The sequence below is a fragment of the Mus caroli genome, unplaced genomic scaffold, assembly GCF_978045245.1.
Source record: "Mus caroli unplaced genomic scaffold, Mus_caroli_1 scaffold_5, whole genome shotgun sequence".
Lineage (NCBI taxonomy): Eukaryota > Metazoa > Chordata > Mammalia > Rodentia > Muridae > Mus > Mus caroli.
Genome location: NW_028227260.1, coordinates 64,424,325 through 64,446,326, shown reverse-complemented (window position 1 = coordinate 64,446,326; position 22,002 = coordinate 64,424,325). Strand labels below are relative to the sequence as shown.

At 37.4% G+C, this 22,002-nt stretch overlaps 1 protein-coding gene across 1 annotated transcript in view; it reads right to left on the bottom strand.

The window, feature by feature from the left end:
- Positions 1–22,002, bottom strand: part of Abcb7 (ATP binding cassette subfamily B member 7) — a 135,811-nt gene that overhangs the window by 33,037 nt on the left and 80,772 nt on the right. Inside the window, exon 4 of the mRNA XM_021152859.2 lies at positions 15,737–15,856. Coding sequence (XP_021008518.2) covers positions 15,737–15,856 — 120 coding nt within the window. The remainder of the gene's footprint in view (positions 1–15,736; positions 15,857–22,002) is intronic.

Here is a 22,002-nt window from a genome sequence, read left to right as displayed (position 1 = left end):
GAAATCAGATAAGGACAAGAACCTGGAGGCGGGAGCTGATGTGGAGACCACTGAGGAGTGATGCTTACTGGCTTGCTCTTCATAGATTGCTTACCCTGCTTTCTTATAGAGCCCAAGACCAGCAGCTCAAGGGCAGCACTAGCCACAATGGGCTGGATCCTCCTTCCCCATCAATTACTAACTTTAAAAGGACCCTATAGGTGTATCTATGACCCATTCTTAAGGAGGCATTTTCTCAATTGAGGTACTCTCTTCTCAGATAACTCTTGCTGCTTGTATCAAATAGAATATAAAGCTAGCCAGCACACTTGCATTTTACATTGGGGGACTGACAAGATGAATTAGTGGACAGGTGTTTGGTACCTAGGTTGGTAATATTACTTCAATCCTTGGGACTCATACAACAGAAGTAGAGTTGTACTCCAGCAGGCTGTACTCTGATGTCACAGGTATGCACATATATGCACAAAGATGTATATGCACAATCAAATAAGTAAATAAATGAAAAATGTTTTAAAAGGTTTACTTTGCATATTAAAGAGTAACTAGAACAGTAAACAACCTACTGAATCAGACTGTTGAAACATATTTGAATATGGACTTTGAGAAGGTGATGTACAAATGATTTGCATGAGTAATATATACAACAGATCTCTATATGAAAGTGAAACATATTTGTAAGAAATTAGCTCAATGTTTTACTCAACATAAGAGTTTGATCAGGAAAGTATTAAACATACAATAGTAAAAAAAACCACAAAGGATCTACATCTTGTTGTCAAATAACAGATACCAAAAACATGCTACAGACAAGTCAAAATTTTTTGAGTCAAAATAGCCATAAGAAAATCATTTATTTGATTTCATAGCTAGAGCAGAGAACCAAAAACAAATTAAAGGACATGGGAAAGCAATTAGCTCATATATCCTTACTTCTAATAATCAAATCTAGTAAATATATTTTCTTATAATAAGTCATCTAGGATACAAAAATTTAGGAGTATATCAGACTGATATTTAACAAAAACCTCTCAATGTAAGCATCTTATAAAAGTTACATGAAGCTGGGCGTGGTGGCGCACGCCTTTAATCCCAGCACTCGGGAGGCAGAGGCAGGCGGATTTCTGAGTTCGAGGCCAGCCTGGTCTACAAAGTGAGTTCTAGGACACCCAGAGCTAAACAGAGAAAGCCTGTCTCAAACCACCCCCCCCAAAAAATAAAATGAAGCTTTTACTTTATTCATTAAATTTTTTGAAGCAACATTAGCATTTGGATTAACTACTAATATAAACCATCCTGCCATAGGTAGGACTCTAGTTTCCTGTTTAATATATAAAGAATATAGAAATCACTCTTATACTCACAATTATGAAAGTTAGACTAAATAGCCATAACTTTTATTAGGTCTAACAGAGAATTGAGAACAAAGGGCAATCTATCACCCCAAAACTTAAGAGACAGACAGATGTGCATACAAAATCATAACTTTGAGGAAGCAACTATATAACAATAAAAAAATCACAGGTAAACTTAAAGTATAATTGTTGGAGATAGGGACGGCTAGACTAAGAGATGAGACTCCTAGGGATGAGACTTGTAAGTCATATTTCTATGGACTGTGGGTGATTGACTCAATTAGAGAAAATGTCTATTTTGGCTCAGTCTTGGAGCATTTATGGTTGTTCGGCACCACCGGGTTTTGGCCTGTGATAATAAGTACATCATGGTAGGTGTACACATAGGAATAACCCACTCAACTCATTGAAGGCCAGGGAAGAAAGGGAGAGTGGAGCGGGGAAAAGGAAGAGGGACCAAAATCTTTAGCCCTCATATGGCCATAAGATTTCCAAATAAACCCTACCTCTTTAAAATCATCTTCATGTGATGCCATGGGCTGGGAAACAAGCCTTCAACACCCAAGCTTTACAAGAGGAAAAAAAATACCCTCATTATTTAGAGTAGGGTGAGGAGAAAAAGTAAAAGTTTTGAAATATGTCCAGAGTATTGGGTTCTCATTAACAAAGTCTTTTCCTCAGGGGAAATTATTTGACTAAAGACTGACTTGAGTTTTGTAAATATATAATAAACCCTGAAGAAGAAAGATACCCACTCTACCTCTCAAGCTTCTCTGTCTAAGCTAATTGCAGTGGTGAAAGCTGAGAAGAAATTGCAAAGGTTACATCAAAGGGTCAGAGACTCATTCCAAATCTAAGACCTGATCATGGGATTATAGAAGTATTTTCTTTAAACCACTTATAACCACATCAATAGAGCTCCTTAAGAATAGTAAGGGATTACAGCTGAACAGACTTCATCTTTGACAACCCATTTTCAAAGGAGAGATGGAGCACTTGTCACTCTTGTAAACGCCCAGTACCCATGTGGGGAATTCACACAAATCTGCAGTGCTAGTTCCAAGGGATTAAACTCCCACTTCTAGTCTCTGTACACACCAGGGCTACACATGGTTCACATATACATGCAACTAAAATACTCATACTAAAAAAATATAAAAAGACTCTAGTAACAACCAAAAATAAAATAAAAATAATTTTAAGGAAAAGGGACTGGAGACACGAATCACTTGTTGCTCTTACAGAGGACATGTGCTCAGAATCCAACAACCCTCTTCTGTCCTTCATGGGGACATGCACACATGTAGTATTTACTTATATAGTTATATACACATTGATATAAAAATATGTTTTAAAAAAAATCTTAAAACAAGTGGAGACAAAACATGAAATTTTGGCTGCTTGGGTGGTTTGTAATCAGACCAGGAATGTATTTATTTTTATTTTATTGCAATTTTGCTACCGAACCTAGGCCTTGCACATACTACACAAGTACTCTTTTACTGGACTATATCCTCAGTTTTTAAAAACATGATCTTTAACAAATTTGAGATGGTATGTCATTAGGTTGCCTAGACTGGCCTTAAATTGTTAGCCCTCTTGTTTCAGCATCCGAAACAACTGAAATTACAGACCTGTTGAGCCAGGCTAAGCTTCAAACAATAAATTTAAAATTACTTTTAATATATTAAAGGCATGCATCAGTGGGAAAAGAAGATTGAATACAAAAACAGATGGGTAATCTATGAAGAGACAAGAACACTCCAGAAGGAAGAATCAAAGGTGAGACTACAAATCAAGCATACTATAACAAAAATAAAGAATGCATTTAATGGGCTAATTCATAGGCATGAGACAATCAAAAAATTAGTGAACTTGAGACATTTTGAACAAAAATTTTACAATGTGAAATGGAGGAAATGAAAATAATGAAAAAAGCAGAAAAGAATATTCAAAACCATGGGAATATTATAATACAAGAAAAGGAAAAGAAATATGATATCATAATGGTTAATTTAAAAAATATTAATATGAAACTAGAGATATATGAAACTTATAGAACAAGCAGGAGAAAGAAAATATATAACATGGCCACAGGAAATCAAAGATAGAGATAAAGTTAAAAGAAGCAGATCCATCCCATAATCAGCCTCCAAACGCTGACACCATTACATACACTAGCAAGATTGTGATGATAGGACCCTGATATAGCTGTCTCTAGTGAGACTACGCCAGGGCCTAGCAAACACATGAGTGGACGCTCACAGTCAGCTATTGGATGGATTACAGGGCCCCCAATGGAAGAGCTAGAGAAAGTACCCAAGGAGCTAAAGGGATCTGCAACCCTATAGGTGGAACAACATTATGAACTAACTAGTACCCCGGAGCTCTTGACTCTAGCTGCATATGTATCAAAAGATGGCCTAGTCCGCCATCACTGGAAAGAGAGCCCCATTGTACTTGCAAACTTTATATGCCCCAGTACAGGGGAATGCCAGGGCTAAAAAGTGGGAGTGGGTGGGTAGGGGGGTGGGGGGGAGGGTATGGGGGACTTTTGGGATAGCATTGGAAATGTAAATGAGGAAAATACCTAATTAAAAAAAAGAAGTTAAAATTAAAAAAAAAAAGAAGTTAAAATAATAAAAAAAAGTTAAAAGAAGCTGGAGGGAAAAGCAGTCTAACTGTAGAAGAACACAGATAAAAGTAACATTAGACTTCTCTTCTGGAAAGATTTAAACAAAAAGACAGTAAAGTAAACTACATAAATTATAGAATTAAATATAAGTACCACAACCTAGAATTCTGTACTCAGTGAAATTTTCCTTTAAAAGTGGAGAAAAATACTTTTCTAAAATGCAAAATTTAGAGTAACTCATTGCCATGACCTGTGGCCTCTAGGAACTATTTTTAAAAGTTTATCAAGAAGAAGAAAATAGACTCTGCACATAGGATAGGTGTCCATCCGGCCCGGGAGGGCTTTGCCTGAGCATCTGCGGGAGACATGTTGGCTCCTGGACTCCACAAAATAATAGGAAGCAACAATTACTTTTCCTTAATATCAATGGACTCAACTCCCCAATAAAAAGACATAGACTAACAGACTGGCTACACAAACAGGACCCAACATTTTGCTGCTTACAGGAAACCCATCTCAGGGAAAAAGACAGACACTACCTTAGAGTGAAAGGCTGGAAAACAATTTTCCAAGCAAATGGTCTGAAGAAACAAGCTGGAGTAGCCATTCTAATATCTAATAAAATCAACTTCCAACACAAAGTCATCAAAAAGGACATGGAGGAGCACTTCATACTCATCAAAGGTAAAATCCTCCAAGAGGAACTCTCAATTCTGAATATCTATGCTCCAAATACAAGGGCAGCCACATTCATTAAAGAGACTTTAGTAAAGCTCAAAGCACAAATTGCACCTCACACAATAATAGTGGGAGACTTCAACACACCACTTTCATCAATGGACAGATCATGGAAACAGAAACTAAACAGGGACACAGTGAAACTAACAGAAGTTATGAAACAAATGGATCTAACAGATATCTAAAGGACATTTTATCCTAAAACAAAAGGATATACCTTCTTCTCTGCACCTCATGCTACCTTCTCCAAAATTGACCACATAATTGGTCACAAAAAAAGCCTCAACAGATAGAAAAATATTGAAATTGTTTAATGCATCCTATCAGATCACCATGGATTAAGGCTGATCTTCAATAACAAAATAAATAATAGAAAGGCAACATTCATGTGGAAACTAAACAACACTCTTCTCAATGATACCTTGGTCAAGGAAGGAATAAAGAAAGAAATTAAGGACTTTTTAGAGTTTAATGAAAATGAAGCCACAACATACCCAAACTTATGGAACACAATGAAACCATTTCTAAGAGGAAAACTCATAGCTCTGAGTGCCTCCAAAAAGAAACTAGAGAGAGCACACACTAGCAGCTTGACAACAACACCTAAAAGCTCTAGAACAAAAGGAAGCAAATTCACCCAAGAGGAGTAGAAGGCAGGAAATAATCAAACTCAGAGGCGAAATCAACCAAGTGGAAATAAGAAGAACAATTCAAAGAATCAACCAAAGGAATAGCTGGTTCTTTGAGAAAATCAACAAGATAGATAAAATCTTAGCCACACTCACCTAGAGGGCACAGGATCAGCATCCTAATTAAAAAAATCAGAAATGAAAAGGGAGACATAACAACAGATCCTAAAGAAATCCAAAACACCATCAGATCCTTCTACAAAAGGCTATACTCAACAAAACTGGAAAACCTGGATGAAATGGACAAATTTCTAGACAGATACCAGGGACCAAAGTTAAATCAGGATCAGGTTAATGATCTAAACAGTCCTATATTCCCTAAAGAAATAGAAGCAGTCATTAATAGTCTCCCAACCAAAAAAAAGCCCAGGACCAGATGGGTTTAGTGCAGAGTTCTATCAGACCTTCAAAGAAGATCTAATCTCAGCTCTTCACAAACTAGTCCAACAAAATAGAAACAGAAGGTACTATACCCAACTCATTGTATGAAGCCACTATTACTCTGATACCTAAACCATAAAAAGACCCAACAAAGATAGAGAACTTCAGACCAATTTCCCGTATGAATATCGATGCAAAAATCCTCAATAAAGTTCTCTCTAACGGAATCCAAGAATACATCAAAACAATCATCCATCCTGACCAAGTAGGTTTCATCCCAGGGATGCAGGGATGGTTCAATATATGGAAATCCATCAATGTAATCCAGTATATAAACAAACTCAAAGACAAAAACCACATGATCATCTCGTTAGATGCGGAAAAAGCATTTGACAAAATCCAACACCCATTCATGATAAAAGTCTTGGAAAGATCAGGAATTCAAGGCCCATACCTAACCATGATAAAAGCAATCTACAGAAAACCAGTAGTCAACATCAAAGTAAATGGTGAGAAGCTGGAAGCAATCCCACTAAAATCAGGAACTAGACAAGGCTGCCCACTTTCTCCCTACCTATTCAACATTGTACTTGAAGTCCTAGCCAGAGCAATTCGACAACAAAAGGAGATCAAGGGGATACAAATTGGAAAGGAAGAAGTCAAAATATAACTTTTTGCAGATGATATGATAGTATATATAAGTGACCCTAAAAATTCCACCAGAGAACTCCTAAGCCCGATAAACAGCTTCAATGAAGTAGCTGGATATAAAATTAACTCAAACAAGTCAATGGCCTTTCTGTACACAAGGATAAACAGGCTGAGAAAGAAATTAGGGAAACAACACCCTTCTCAATAGTCACAAATAATATAAAATACCTTGGTGTGTCTCTAACTAAGGAAGTGAAAGATCTGTATGATAAGAACTTCAAGTCTCTGAAGAAAGAAATTATAGAAGATCTCAGAAGATGTAAAGATCTCCGATGCTTAAGGATTGGCAGGATCAATATAGTAAAAATGGCTATCTTGCCAAAAGCAATCTACAGATTCAATGCAATCCCCATCAAAATTCCAACTCAATTCTTCAACGAATTAGAAAGGGAAATGGGCAGATTCATCTGGAACAACAAAAAACCTAGGATAGTAAGAACTCTTCTCAATGATAAAAGAACCTCTGGAGGAATCACCATGCCTGACCTAAAGCTGTACTACAGAGCAATTGTGATAAAAACTGCATGGTACTCGTATAGCGACAGACAAGTAGACCAATGGAATAGAATTGAAGACCCAGAAATGAACCCACACACCTATGGTCATTTGATCTTTGACAAGGGAGCAAAAACAATTCAGTGGAAGAAAGACAGCATTTTCAACAAATGGTGCTGGCACAACTAACTGGCAGTTATCATGTAGAAGAGTTCAAATTGATCCATTCCTATCTCTTTTTACTAAAGTCAAATCTAAGTGGATTAAGGAACTCCACATAAAATCAGAGACACTGAAACTTATAGAGGAGAAAGTAGGGAAAAGCCTCGAAGATATGGGTACAGGGGAAAAATTCCTGAATGTACAGCAATGGCTTGTACTGTAAGATTGAGAATCGACAAATGGGACCTCATAAAATTGCAAAGCTTCTGCAAGGCAAAAGGCACCGCCAATAAGACAAAAAGGCCACCAACAGATTGGGAAAGGATCTTTATCTATCCTAAATCAGACAGGGGACTAATATCCAATATATATAAAGAACTCAAGAAGGTGGACTCTAGAAAATCAAATACCCCCAATAAAAAATGGGGCTCAGAGCTAAACAAAGAATTCTCACCTGAGGAATACCGAATGGCTGAGAAACACCTGAAAAAATGTTCAATATCCTTAATCATCAGGGAAATGCAAATCAAAACAACCGTGAGATTCCACCTCACACCAGTCAGAATGGCTAAGATCAAAAATTCAGGTGACAGCAGATGCTGGCAAGGATGTGGAGAAAGAGGTACACTCCTCCATTGTTGGTGGGATTGCAAGCTTGTACAACCACTCTGGAAATCAGTCTGGCGGTTCCTCAGAAAGTTGGACATAGTACTACCGGAGGATCCCTCAATACCTCTCCCGGGCATATATCCAGAAGATGTTCTAACCAGTAAGAAGGACACATGCTCCACTATGTTCATAGCAGCCTTATTTATAATAGCCAGAAGCTGGAAAGAACCCAGATGCTCATCAACAGAGGAATGGATACAGAAAATGTGGTACATTTACACAATGGAGTACTACTCAGCTATTAAAAAGAATGAATTTATGAAATTCCTAGGCAAATGGATGGACCTAGAGGGCATCATCCTGAGTGAGGAAACCCAATCACAAAAGAACTCACACAATATGTACTCACTGATAAGTGGATATTAGCCCTGAAACTTAGAATACCCAAGATATAAGATACAATTTGCTAAACACATGAAACTCAAGAAGAACGAAGACCAAAGTGTGGACACTTTGCCCCTTCTTAGAATTGGGAACAAAACACCCATGGAAAGAGTTACAGAGACAAAGTTTGGAGCTGAGACAAAAGGATAGACCATCTAGAGACTGCCATACCCGGGGATCCATCCCATAATCAGCCTCCAAATGCTGACACCATTGCATACACTAGCAAGATTTTGCTGAAAGGACCCTGATATAGCTGTCTCTTGTGAGACTATGCGGGGGCCTAGCTAACACAGAAGTGGATGCTCACAGGTAGCTAGTGGATGGATCACAGGGCCCCCAATGGAGGAGCTAGAGAAAGTACCCAAGGAGCTAAAGGGATCTGCAACCCTATAAGGTGGAACAACAATATGAACTAACCAGTACCCCGGAACTCGTGTCTCTAGCTGCATATGTATCAGAAGACAGCCTAGTCGGCCATCACTTGAAATAGAGGCCCATTGGTTGTGCAAACTTTATCTGCCTCAGTACAGGGGAATGCCAGGGCCAAGAAGTGGGAGTGGGTGGGTGGGGGAGTGGGTGGGTGGGGGAGTGGGTGGGGGACTTTTGGGATAGCATTGGAAATGTAAATTAAATAAATACCTAATAAAAAAAATAAAGTAGTTTTTCAAATAAATAAATACATCTTTAAAAAAAGAAGAAAATAATAACTAAAACTTTAATGTACATAAAATAGATATTTCATAGAAATAAAAAAATATATGTACATAAAGCTAATATTTGTTTTCATTATTTGACCTAAAATATAACCGATTCTTCAAAATAATACAATATATTGAATAATCAGAGCTCATGAATAAACAAAATGAATGACAACACTGCCTAAATGACAGGAGGACTAACCTGGAAACAGTACTCTTTATACTACCCGTGCAACAGTACACTGTTACATGAAAGGAGACTTAGATTAGCTATAAATGTTTCGTTAAAGCTCCATAGCCAACAGAAAACAATAATTCAAACATTAAGAGACACAAAAAATAATCATAAAATGCTCAAAGACAGAAGAAATAGATTAAAAAGAAAATAAAAGCAAAACCCAAAGAACAGGACAATTGTCTTACTTTTCTATTGCTATGACAAAACATGATGACCAAGAAGGCAACTTATGAAACAAAACATTTAATTGGGGGGAGGGTCATGGTCCCAGAGGGTTAGAGTTCATGACCCTAATGGAGGGAAGTATGGTAGCAGGCAGGCAGGCAGGCAGGTAGGCAGGCATGCTGCTGAAGCTTTAACTGAGACTTATATCTGATCCACAAGCAGGAGACAGAGAGATACAGCACTAATTGGGAATGTGGTGGGCTTAGTGACACACCTCATCCAAGGCCATACTTCATAACCCTTTCTAATTAGTTCCACTACTGGGAACCAAGTATTCAAAGCTTATTGGGGCCATTCTCATTCAAACCACAACAGTAAATAAGAGTAAATAGAGAAATTACACATATGGTCAATATTAATACAACAATTATAACAGAAGATGTTCAGGATGGATTAACAAGCATCCTGACACAGCTTTACTTTAAGTAAAGCACAGAATGTATGCAAAGAAAATAAAGGAATACATACCATAGTAATATTAATAAAAATTAATTTGAAAAGCTGAAACGATTTTATTCATCTTAAAAAGCAATTTTATATCAAAAATATAACAGAAATAAAGAGGGTCACTGTCATAATGAAATGATCAAATCTTTTTTTTTTTTCCTTTTTGGTTTTTTGAGACAGGGTTTCTCTTTATAGCCCTGGCTGTCCTGGAACTCACTTTGTAGACCAGGCTGTTCTCGAACTCAGAAATCCGCCTGCCTCTGCCTCCCAAGTGCTGAAATGACCAATTCTAAAGAATATAGCAATAGTAATGTGTAGACACTTAACAACAACAATAAAAAAAGCCAAAATGTCTGAGGTAAAATTGGATTGATTGATTGATTGACTGATAGATAGATAAATAAATACATAAATAGAAGAATCCTCTGTTATCGTTGCAGACTTCCAAAACCATTTCATTAGTAATTACTAGAAGTAACAGACAGAAAATAAGTAAGGATATAGTTGAAGTAAACAAAATCAATGATATATAAAATATTAATACTCCATCCAACAATAGCAGAACACATATTCTTCTCAAGTTTACAAAAATCATTTACCAAAATAAAGTACATTCTAGGCCCAAAATAAATTCTAACAAGTTAAAAGGAATATATATATGTATATATATATATATATATATATATATATATATATATATATATATATGGAATATATATCATTTGTTCTTAGATAACAACAAAATTAAATTTAGATATCAGTATCAAAATGATAGCTAGCATATTTCAGATTAACCAACACACTTCTAATAGCACCTAGGTTAAAAAAGTTTCAAGAAAGCCTTTAAAGTATTTTGAATTATACAAAACAAAGTTACAGGCTGGAGATAAAGCTTGGTGGGTAGAGTGCTTATCTAGCATGTAGAAAGGCTTGAGTTCCATCCCTAGTACTGAAGAAACTGAGTGCTAAGGCACACAGCTGGAATCCCAACACTTGGAAAGTAGAAACAGGAAGATCAGAAGTTCAAGGCCAGCCTTGGCTACCTTGAGTATTGGAGGTCAACCTGAGCTATATGAAATCTTGTCTCAAAAATCCCAAAACAAAACAGTAAAATAGAATTTATAATTTATCATTATTTGTAGGACATAGAGAAATAATTTAGGGGAATTTATATAATTCAAAGCATATATTATAAAAGATCTAATCTGGATGGTATTCAATTCAAACTGAGAATATGAACCTAACACGGAAAAAAACGTAGATTATAAGGAGGTTAGAAAAAACTAGCACCAGGCAGTGGTGGTGCACGCCTTTAATCCCAGCACTCGGGAGGCAGAGGCAGGCGGATTTCTGAGTTCAAGCCAGCCTGGTCTACAATGTGAGTTCCAGGACACCCAGGGCTACACAGAGAAACCCTGTCTTGAAAAAAAAAAAAAGAAAAAACTTGCATATAATGGTAGTATACTAATACAGCCTATATCAGTATAAAGTATTCATAAGTCAAAATATGAATTCAGTTTTGAAGAAAAATAATAATGGGATAAAACATAAAACAATCCATCTTTGCAAATCAACCATAAAACAACTGTACAAGTAAGAAGGAAAACAATTATTTATTTTTTTAAAGATTTGGAACATTGATAACTTTTAGAAACTAGAAAATGTTGTTTAGAAAGATCATGATAGTACTATATTTTTTTCAAATGACAGCACATGCTGACAAGGATATGGAGCAAGACGAACTGCTGCTGGTGGAAGTGGAAACATATACACCCACTATAGAAATCAATACAGTGGTTTCTCAGAGTATTGGGAATCAATCTACCTAAAGATCCAGATATACCATGCCTAGGCATATACCCAAAAGATGTTCCACTATACTACAAGGACACTTGCTCAACTATGTTCATAGCAGCCTTATTCATAATAGCCAGAAACTGGAGACAACCTAGATGCCCTCATTGGAAGAATGGATACAGAAAATGTGTTATTTATACAATGGAATATTACTCAGCTATTAAAAACAATGACACTATGAAATTAGCAGGCAAATGTATGGAACTAGAAAATATCATCCTGAGTGAGGTAACTCAGACCCAGAAAGACAATGCTATGCGTTCACTTATACATGGATGTCAGCTGTTAAGTACATGATAATCATGTATAATCCATATACCCAGAGAGGATAGGTAAAGAGGAGGGCTGGGGGGGGTGCACTGATGTCCCTAGGAAGGGAAAGAGATTAAGAGTGGACTAGGGATGGGTAGAAACAGAAGGGGAAGGGATCAGGTGAGGGGATGGAGAGAAAGTATGGAGACAGCTAGAACTGGTGGTATTTGATGGTATTGTGGAAACAGTACAATAGGAAGTTCTTGGAATCTATGAGGGTGACCCTAGTGAGTAGTAATAGAGGATACAGTCTGAAGTGGCTATCTTTTGTAGCTAGGCAAGGCTACAAAGTCCAGTGGTGGGACTAGGTTACATTTGGTTGAGTTGTTGGCTAAGGGGTTCCTATGAAGATCTCTAAATATCCTAGGATGATGCTAGGCCAAAGTTGCTCTCTAAAAATTGACAGCAGGGGCCCAATTGCTGAGGACAACTTCCACTCAGCTCACTGAATATAGAGAGGTCACTGAAAATACTCATACATGGGAGACTTTTCCTATCATCATCAGAGAGGCTTCCTCCAGCAGCATATGGGAGTGGATGCAGAGACAGTCAGACATGCAGAGAAAGAGGAGAGGAGAGAGGGAGATAGGGAGAGAGAGGGGGCAGGAAGGAGGGAGGAAAAGAGCTCAGAGAACCCAGTCAAAAAGGGAGAGGAAACACTGTAGGAATCAGAGGAGATAAAAGGACACAACAAGAACACAGCCAACAAAATCACTTAAGAAAGGTTCACAGAAACTGAAGAGACAATCAGGGAGCCCATAAGGGTCTGAGCTAGGTCTTCTACATATATGCTCTGGTTGTGTAGCTTGGTGTTCCTGTGGGACTCCTTACAGTGGAAGAATGTGTCTGACTCTTTTGGCTCCTTTGGGACATTTCCTCCTACTGTGTTGCTTTGTCTAGCCTGAATAGGAGGGCTCTTGCCTTGTCTTATTGTATCTTGTTTGACAGCTGTTTATTGGAGGACTGTTCTTTTCTGAATAGAAATGTAAGTGGAGCAAATCTGAAGGGGTGAGTGGGGAGGAGCTGGGAGGAGTGGAGAGAGGGAAAACTGGTTGGGATATTTTGTAGAGAAAAGAACCTATTTTCAGTTTTAAAAAATTATTTTCTATATGCTATTTTCTATAGGCACTCATAACTTCCATTCAGCTCTTCCTTTTCCAGATCTAAGAGAAGTAAAATATAGTTTTACAGGAGTTTCTCTATACATTTTGGTTTCCTTCTTATTACCTTGCAAGAATTTGGAACAGCAATTTTCATCCTATGAGTTTGTTGGCTAAAGAATCAAATATTAGTGTTCTAAAAATATTTTAATCATCAACGATGTTAGCTTAGCTAGATTTCACACCTTGATATTGACCTGTCACCAAGCAACAGAATTCTGTATTTCCGAAGGTCTGGGATTCACTCTAAAAATAAATCCTAATGTAAATGTCATTACTGAAGGCTCCTCCTCCCTTTAGCTAGACTAATTAGTCATGTTCTAACCTGCCCTCTTCAAGTCACAAGAAAGTCCAGAAAACCACCTGCCTTTTACTTATTAACAAGGGATGTACACTTAGCTAAGAAAGAAATAAAGACCAATTCACTAGAGAACTTAGTTTCTAATACTGTTCTCTATTCAGCTTAAACTAATACAGTGAAGTATGGACTACTGATCTGTTGCTCAATTGCTTGAGGAATGAATGGGTCAGATTCAGTGGCAGGGTCCTCAACAGAGAGCCCACAGTTGAGAAAGATGTGAAAATGAAGAGTCTGGCTATGGCTTTACTTTATCTTTCTGCTTACTTCTGTATGGAACAAAGGTTCTGTCTTCAGTTGTTCTGTTCATGTCTTTGGCAATTTTCTAAATCTGTAATGTTTCCACTATCACCTCTTTGTTTCTCCAACCCTGGGCTGTCTCTGAGCTTGCCCTGCAGGTATATCCCTGAATGCACTGCTCTCTACCTAGATGTGCTAGCATTTCAACACGTCCAAAAGTGCTATTTCCATCATAAAAACCAGTTGACTTACTACCTACTTGTGGTGAAAGCAGTATCATTACTGCATTCCTGACATCATCTTCGACTTTTATTCCTAATAAACAATCTGCTGCTATGTCTTTTTTTTAATTAGGTATTTATTTCATTTACATTTCCAATGCTACCCCAAAAGTCCCCCACATGCTCCTCCACCCACCCACTCCCACTTCTTGGCCTTGGCATTCCCCTGTACTGGGACATATAAAGTTTGTTCAACCAATGGGCCTCTCTTTCCACTGATGGCCAACTAGGCCATCTTCTGATACATATGCAGCTAGAGACACGAGCTCCGGGGTACGGGTTAGTTCATATTGTTGTTCCACCTATAGAGTTGCAGATCCCTTGAGCTCCTTGGGTACTTTCTCTAGCTCTTCCATTGGGGGCCCTGTGATCCATCCACTAGCTGACTGTGAGCATCCACTTCTGTGTTTTCCAGGCCCTAGCATAGTCTCACAAGAGATAGCTATATCAGGGTCCTTTCAGCAAAATCTTGCTAGTGTATGCAATGGTGTCAGCTGTTGCTATGTCTTAATTCTAACAAGAATTCTGGCATCTTTCCCTGTTGTAATCGTTTTTCTATCATGACTTCAGTACAGTCTGCTGTTACTCATTACCTAGATTACTACTAGTTTCATAACTAGTTGAAAATACTTGCCATATGAAAGCATGAAATGGATGGCTGGTATCCCTAGAGTAGATCTGCTGCTACTTTAATCCATCTTCTACAACAGAGCCAGGTTAACTTATTAAACACATTAGTATGGTGAACACACACACAAATAATCTCTAAATTTACTTTTAATTCCTCGGAAGCACTACTCTTTCAATGGAGCCAGGATGGATTATGCACTTCTCACACATACTATTATATGTTCTCATTTGGCCACTGTCCAAATTATGGCTACTCTCCTAACAAGTAACTTATACAGGACTCTAAAAGATGTCATTTCCACTACAAAAGCCTCACTCCTCACCATGGTAGTTGTTTCTATCATTCCTCTAAAACCCCACAACAGTAGAATGGTACTTCTTTAAATCATTTATGACCCATCGGTCTCACAGTAATAAAATAAAATTGCCTTGCCCCTGTAAGATTTGAGAGAATAAATTTGCCTTATCTACATACCTCACTTACATTTGAATATCTAAACTCTGGTTTCTCTTCAGATTGTATGACTCTTTTAACTTTTTCATTTGAATACTATACAGTGAATATCAAAACAGGATTTTGTATAGATTCTCAATATATTTCAAGGCAGGGGAAAGAATGATCAGGACACATGAATGTAAAGCTGAGGAGGTCTTAATGCACTGAAAGCACTCAGGTTTTGCGGTTCTTCATTTTCCTCTCTCCCTTGAACTTACGCTCTTATTTGGCTACACATGTGCTTTGTCTTCTCCTTTTCAGTTTATCAGAAAGAAACTCTAACAAGACTCGGAGGAACTTCTTTTATAAAATTCAATGTGCTTTCTTACAGACAATGTTTCTACATCTTATATATTTATTTTAAGAATGAATTCCATTAAGTTATGACTATCAGATTTTGATTCAGAAATCACCTTTTATCATACAATTTTTGCTCAATGAAAGAAATAATTATGTAAAGCAATGAAAGTCCTCAAAGTTGACCATGTTCCATTGAAAGTAACTTGCTTAAACTAATCCAGAGCTGATCACTAGAAAAAGTTACACTATCTTTTAACAAAACATATCTTTACCTTTGCACCACCCAAAAATCCCAGGGAGATGGCAACTCTGGCTCGTAGATCTGGCCTATCTTCAGGCCACACATAAGAAAGCATGGCTTTGATGATTTTTCTAGTATCAACATCCTTTAACTGTTGAAAGAGAGAAAAACAAAGCAGTAAGTAATGCCATTTCAAATGTAAACACTTTTCCCTATATTATAATGAAATTATAGTATATTCATTCATTCATTCACAAATTTCTCTCTCTCTCTCTCTCTCTCTCTCTCTGTGTTTGTGTGTTGCTGCATGCAAGAAAAAACATGCATGTGTTAGTCAAAAGATGAAAATTTCAAGAATTCTTTCTTCCAAGCATGTTCCTGGAAATGAACTCAGGTTCTCAGGTTTGGCGACAAACACCTTTATTCACTGCCCATTTAGCTATAACCAAAATTTAGTAATGCAGAATTATATAAAAATCTAGGAAATGCATGCAAACATTGCAAATACCCACTTCTGAGAACTTCTGATAAAAATAATGTGAAGCCGTGTTCTAAATTGAATCTATTTTACCAGAAAAATCTTTTGAATCTGTCAAATTCTTTCCATTTGTAATCACTAATATAATCCAAGTTATCATTAATTCTTACCCCCTAAAAAGACACGAAACCATTGCAATAACCTCCTAACTTATCTCCCTGTATTCACTTTATTCCATATCTAGTAAGTTTACCTGATAATCAAAGGCCTCTTATCTGTTTGCTCTCATATATCATGATTCCTTTCATTGAGAGTATGTATTTCAGTCAGAAACTACATATACAGTGCTAGCTAGCATCAGGTAAAGAGACCTGCAACCAAGGTTCATGAAGTAGGTTTTATCTCTGGAATCCACAGAGTTAAAAGAGAAATATGAACAAACCAGTACCCCCAGAGCTCGTGTCTCTAGCTGCATATGTAGCAGAGGATGGCCTAGTCAGTCATCATTGGGAGGAGAGGCGCCTTGGTCTTGCAAACTTTATATGCCCCAGTACAGGGGAACGCCAGGGCCAAGAAGCAGGAGGGGGTGGGTTGGGGAGCAGGGTGGGGGGAGAGTATAGGGGACTTTGAGGATAGCATTTGAAATGTAAATGAAGAAAATATCTTTTAAAAATTACAAAAAAAAGAGAACTATTAACCTCTGCAAGTTATCCTTGGATCTTCCCAGACGCACCAATGGATGCACCCCCAAATAAAAAAATAAGCAAACAAGTAAGTGTTTTTTAAAAAGTCATCTTCGGTTACATAGAATCCACAGCCAGTCTGGGATACATGAAACCCTGTAAGAAAGGAGAAAGGGAGCAAAGACAGAGGGGAGGAAGGTAAAGTATGGATCAAAAAGAAAACAGAGAGAGACAGAGGAAGAAACTGTGAGTGTGTGAGTGTGTGTGTGTATCAGTACAATTATTTGACATCTGCTTCAACTAGAACACAAACTCCATTTTAACATTAACTATATCTTGAATTCATAGTTATAACTCAATAACAAACGGAATGGCTGACAGCATGTATTTAGTCAATAGTGAATGAAGAATACATATTCAAACATACACTTTATTTTTTTCTTATTTTTTCTTTTTAATTATATATTTTCTTTGTTTACATTTCAAATGCTTTCTCCTTTCCAGGTCTTCCCTTTGGAAAACCCCTATCCCATCCCCCGCCCACCTGCATCCATGAGGGTGCTCCCCCACTCACCCATCGACCTCTGTCTTCCTGCTGTGGCATTCCCCTACCCTGGGACATCAAGCACTCTCAGGCCCAAGGGCCTCTCCTCCCACTGATGTCCAACAAGGCCATCTTCTGCCACATATGCAGCCAGAGCCATGGGTCGCTCAATGTGTACTCTTTAGTTGGTGGTCTAGTCCTCAGGAACACCTGGGGGTCTGACCTGTTGACACTGATGTTCCCTTCAGGGGGATGCAAACCCCCTCAGCTCCTTCAGTCCCTTCTCCAACTCTTCCATTCGGACCCTGCACTCAGTCCAAAGGTTGGCTGCAAGCATCTGCCTCTGTATTTGTCAGGCTCTGGCAGAGCCTCTCAGAAGACAGCCATATCAGGCTTCTGTCATCAATCACTTTCCCAGCATTCACAATAGTGTCCTGGTTTGACAATTGTATATGGGATGGATCCCTAGTTGTGGCAGTCTTCTGTGAGGATTTTGTTCTCCTTGCTAAGAAGCACTGAACCATCGCCACTTTGATCTTCCTTCTTCTTGGGCTTCATATGGTCTGTGAATTGTATCTTGGGTATTCCGAGCTTCTTTTGGGCTAATATTCACTTATCAGTGAGTTCATACCATGTGTGTTCTTTTGTGACTGAATTACCTAACCCAGGAGGATATTTTCAAGTTATATATGTCTGCAAATTTCATGAAATCGTTGTTTTTAATAGTTGAGCAGTATTCCATTGTGTAAATGTACCACATTTTCTGTATCCATTCTGCTGTTAAGGGACATCTGAGTTCTTCCCAGTTTCTGGCTATTATAAACATGGCTGCTATGAACATAGTGGAGCATCAGACCTTATTACATACATGTTAGAGCATCTAGCTGGGTCCTCAGGTAATACTATGTCCAATTTTCTGAGGAACCACCAGACTGATTTCCAGAGTGGCTATACCAGCTTGCAATCCCACAAACAATGGAAAAGTGTTTCTCTTTCTCCACATCCTCGACAGCATTTGATGTAACCGAAATTTTTAATCTTAGCCATTCTGAGTGGTGTGAGATGATATCTCAGGGTTGTTTTGATTTGCATTTCCCTGATGACGAAGGATGTTGAACATTTCTTTAGGTGCTTCTCAGCCATTTGATATTCCTCAGTTGAGAATTCTTTGTTTATCTCTGTACCCCACTGTTTAATAGAGTTATTTGGTTCTCTGGAGTTTAACTTCTTGAATTCTTTGTATATATTGGATATTAAACCTCTATCGGATGTAGGATTGGTAAAGATCTTTTTCCAATCTGTTGGTTGCCATTTTGTCCTACTGACAGTGTCCTTTGCCTTACAGAAGCTTTGCAATTTCATGAAGTCCCATTTGTTGATTCTTGATCCTAGAGGATAAGCTATTGGTGTTCTGTTCAGGAAATTTCCTCCTGTGCCTATTTTTCCCCACTTTTATTTCTACAAAATTCAGTGTATCTAGTTTTATATGGAAGTCCTTGATCCACTTGGACTTGAGCTTTGTACAGGGAGATAAGAATGAATCAATTTGCATTCTACATGCTAACCACCAGTTGAGCTAGCACCATTGGTTGAAAATGCTGTCTATTTTCCACTGGATGGTTTTAGCTCCTTTGTCAAAAATCAAGTGACCACAGGTGTGTGGGTTCATTTCTGGGTCTTCAAGTCTATTCCATTGATCTACCTGCCTGTCACTTGTACCAACACCATGCAGTTTTTTATCATTATGGCTCTATAGTACAACTTGAGGCCAGGGATTATGATTTCCCAAGAACTTTTTTTTTTATTGTTGAGAATAGTTTTCACTATCCTCGTTATTTTGTTATTCCAAATAAATTTGAGAATTGTTCTTTCTAACTCTATGAAGAATTGAGTTGGAATTTTGATTGGGATTGCATTGAATCTGTATGTGGCTTTCAGCAAGATGGCCATTTTTACTATATTAATCCTGCCAATCCACGAGCATGGGGGATCTTTCCATCTTCTGAGGTCTTCTTCAATTTCTTTCTTGAAGAAACTTGAAGTTCTTGTTTCACTTGTTTGGTTAGAGTCAAACCGAGATATTTTATATTGTTTGTGACTACTGTTAAGGGTGTCGTGGCCCTAATTTCTTTCTCAGCTAGTTTATCTTTTGAATATAGGAAGGCTACTGCTTTGTTTGAGTTAATTTTATATCCAGCCACTTTGCTGAAGCTGTTTATCAGCTATAGGAGTTCTCTGGTGGAATTTTGGGGGTCACTTAAGTATACTATCATATTCTGAAAATAGTGATATTTTGACTTCTTCCTTTTCAATTTGTATTCCTTTGACCTCCTTTTGTTGTCTAATTGCTCTAGCTAGATCTTCAAGTACTACATTAAATAGATGGGGAGAGGGTGGGCAGCCCTGTCTAGTCCCTGATTTTAGTGGGATTGCTTCAAGTTTCTCTCCATTTAGTTTTATGTTGGCTACTGGTTTGCTGTATATTGCTTTTACTATGTTTAGGTATGGGCCTTGAATTCCTAATCTTTCCAAGAGTTTTAACATGAAGGGTACTGAATTTTGTAAAATGCTTTTTCAGAATCTAATGAAATGATCATATAGTTTTTTCTTTGAGTTTGTTTATGTAGTGGATTTCATTGATGGATTTCCGTATATTAAACCATCCCTGAATCCCTGGGATGAAGCCTACTTGATCATGATAGATGATCGTTTTGATGTATTCTTGGATTCTGTTGGCAAGAATTTTATTGAGTATTTTTCCATCAATGTTCATAAGGGAGATTGGTCTGAAGTTCTCTTTCCTTGTTGGATCTTTGTGTGCTTTTGGTATTAGCATAACTGTGGTGTCCTAGAATGAATTAGGTAGTGTCCCTTCTTTTTCTATTTTGTAGAATACTTTGAAGAGTATTGGTATTAGGTCTTCTTTGAAGGTCTGATAGAATTCTGCACTAAACCCGTCTGCTCCTGGACTTTTTTTTGTTTGGGAGACTTTTAATGACTACTTCTATTTCTTTAAGGGTTATGGGAGTGTTCACATGATTTATCTGATCCTGATTTAACTTTGGTATTTGGTATCTGTCTAGAAAATTGTCCATTTCATTCAGATTTTCGAATTTGGTTGAATATAGCCTTTTGTAGTAGGATCTGATGTCTTTTTCGAATTTACTCAGTTTCTGTTGTTATATCTCCCTTTTCATTTCTGATTTTGTTAATTTGGATACTGTTGCTGTGCCCTCTGGTGAGTCTGGCTAAGGGCTTATGTATATTGTTGATTTTCTCAAAGGACAAACTCCTGGTTATGTTGATTCTTTGTATAGTTAGTTCTTTTTGTTTCTACTTAGTTGATTTCAGCCCTGAGTTTGATTATTTCCTGCCTTCTACTCCTCTTGGGTGTATTTGCTTCTTTTTGTTTTAGAGCTTTCCGGTGTGCTGTTAAGCTGCTAGTGTATGCTCTCTCCAGTTTCTTTTTGGAGGCAGAGATAAGAGTTTTCCTCTTAGCACTGCTTTCCTTGTGTCTCATAAGTTTGGGTATGTTGTGTCTTCATTTTCTTTAAATTCTAAAGTCTTTAATTTCTTTCTTTCTTTATAGTTTGACCAAGTTATCATTGAGTAGAGCTTGTTCAAATCTTTAAGATGGCAAAAGTATGAAATGCCAAAATTATAGTTCCTGTGCTTTATTTTACACATACATATATACTCATAAGTTAGTAAGGCATTTTAAAAAGGAATGAGGCAATATTAAAATCCACTTTTTTCAAACAAACAATCACAAAATAAATATAATTTAATGCATTATAACACAAACGGGGGGCATTTCAACCATTTTCCCATTTCACAAGTTTTGTCTGCCTAATTTTTCTTGATGGAGTAATGGAAAAAAGGCCCTGTTTCTACATATCTTTAGGAACATTCCCTCCTGTCAAAACCTTCTACAACACACCCCAGAAAATTTTCAATAAGGACACAGAGAAGTTACGGCTAAGAGCAAGAAAATTATTCTAGTTGGCTTAATAGTGCATAAAATGTCACCACTTCATTTAACAAAATGGGTTCTGAAGTTGTGTAATCATGCATTATGAGTCCATTAAGCTGTAAAGGACATGACTTCAGTTAGAGTTTAGATAAACTATAAAGTTTGAAAAATTACTTTTTTTTTTTTAAAAAGTAGAGGCCAAGTCAAAAAAGTGTTTTAGGCCCGAGACAGTTTTAAAGGATTTTAAAGCAATTTATCCCTACTGCACCAGATAAAATAAAATTGGGGACCATCATATAGACTCTGAAAGATAATATACCACCTTCCAAAATCACCAGTTATTTCATCTTAGACAGCCAGCAGTAATCCTCACAAACAAATGTGTTTTATCTACAGCTAGAAAGAGACCGGCCCATGCTTAAAACTAATTCATCACCTTTATATCAACTATGCATTGTCACTTCAACTCAGTCAAGTATAAATAAATAATGCTGGAGGGAATATACATACCCCTATAAGATCGCATTCTTAAAGAAAGGGTAGGAAATGTAATTATCAAGATGATTACAATAATTGGTCTTTGAAAAATGTGAGGTGGTGCTTGCAACCAAGCCTGATA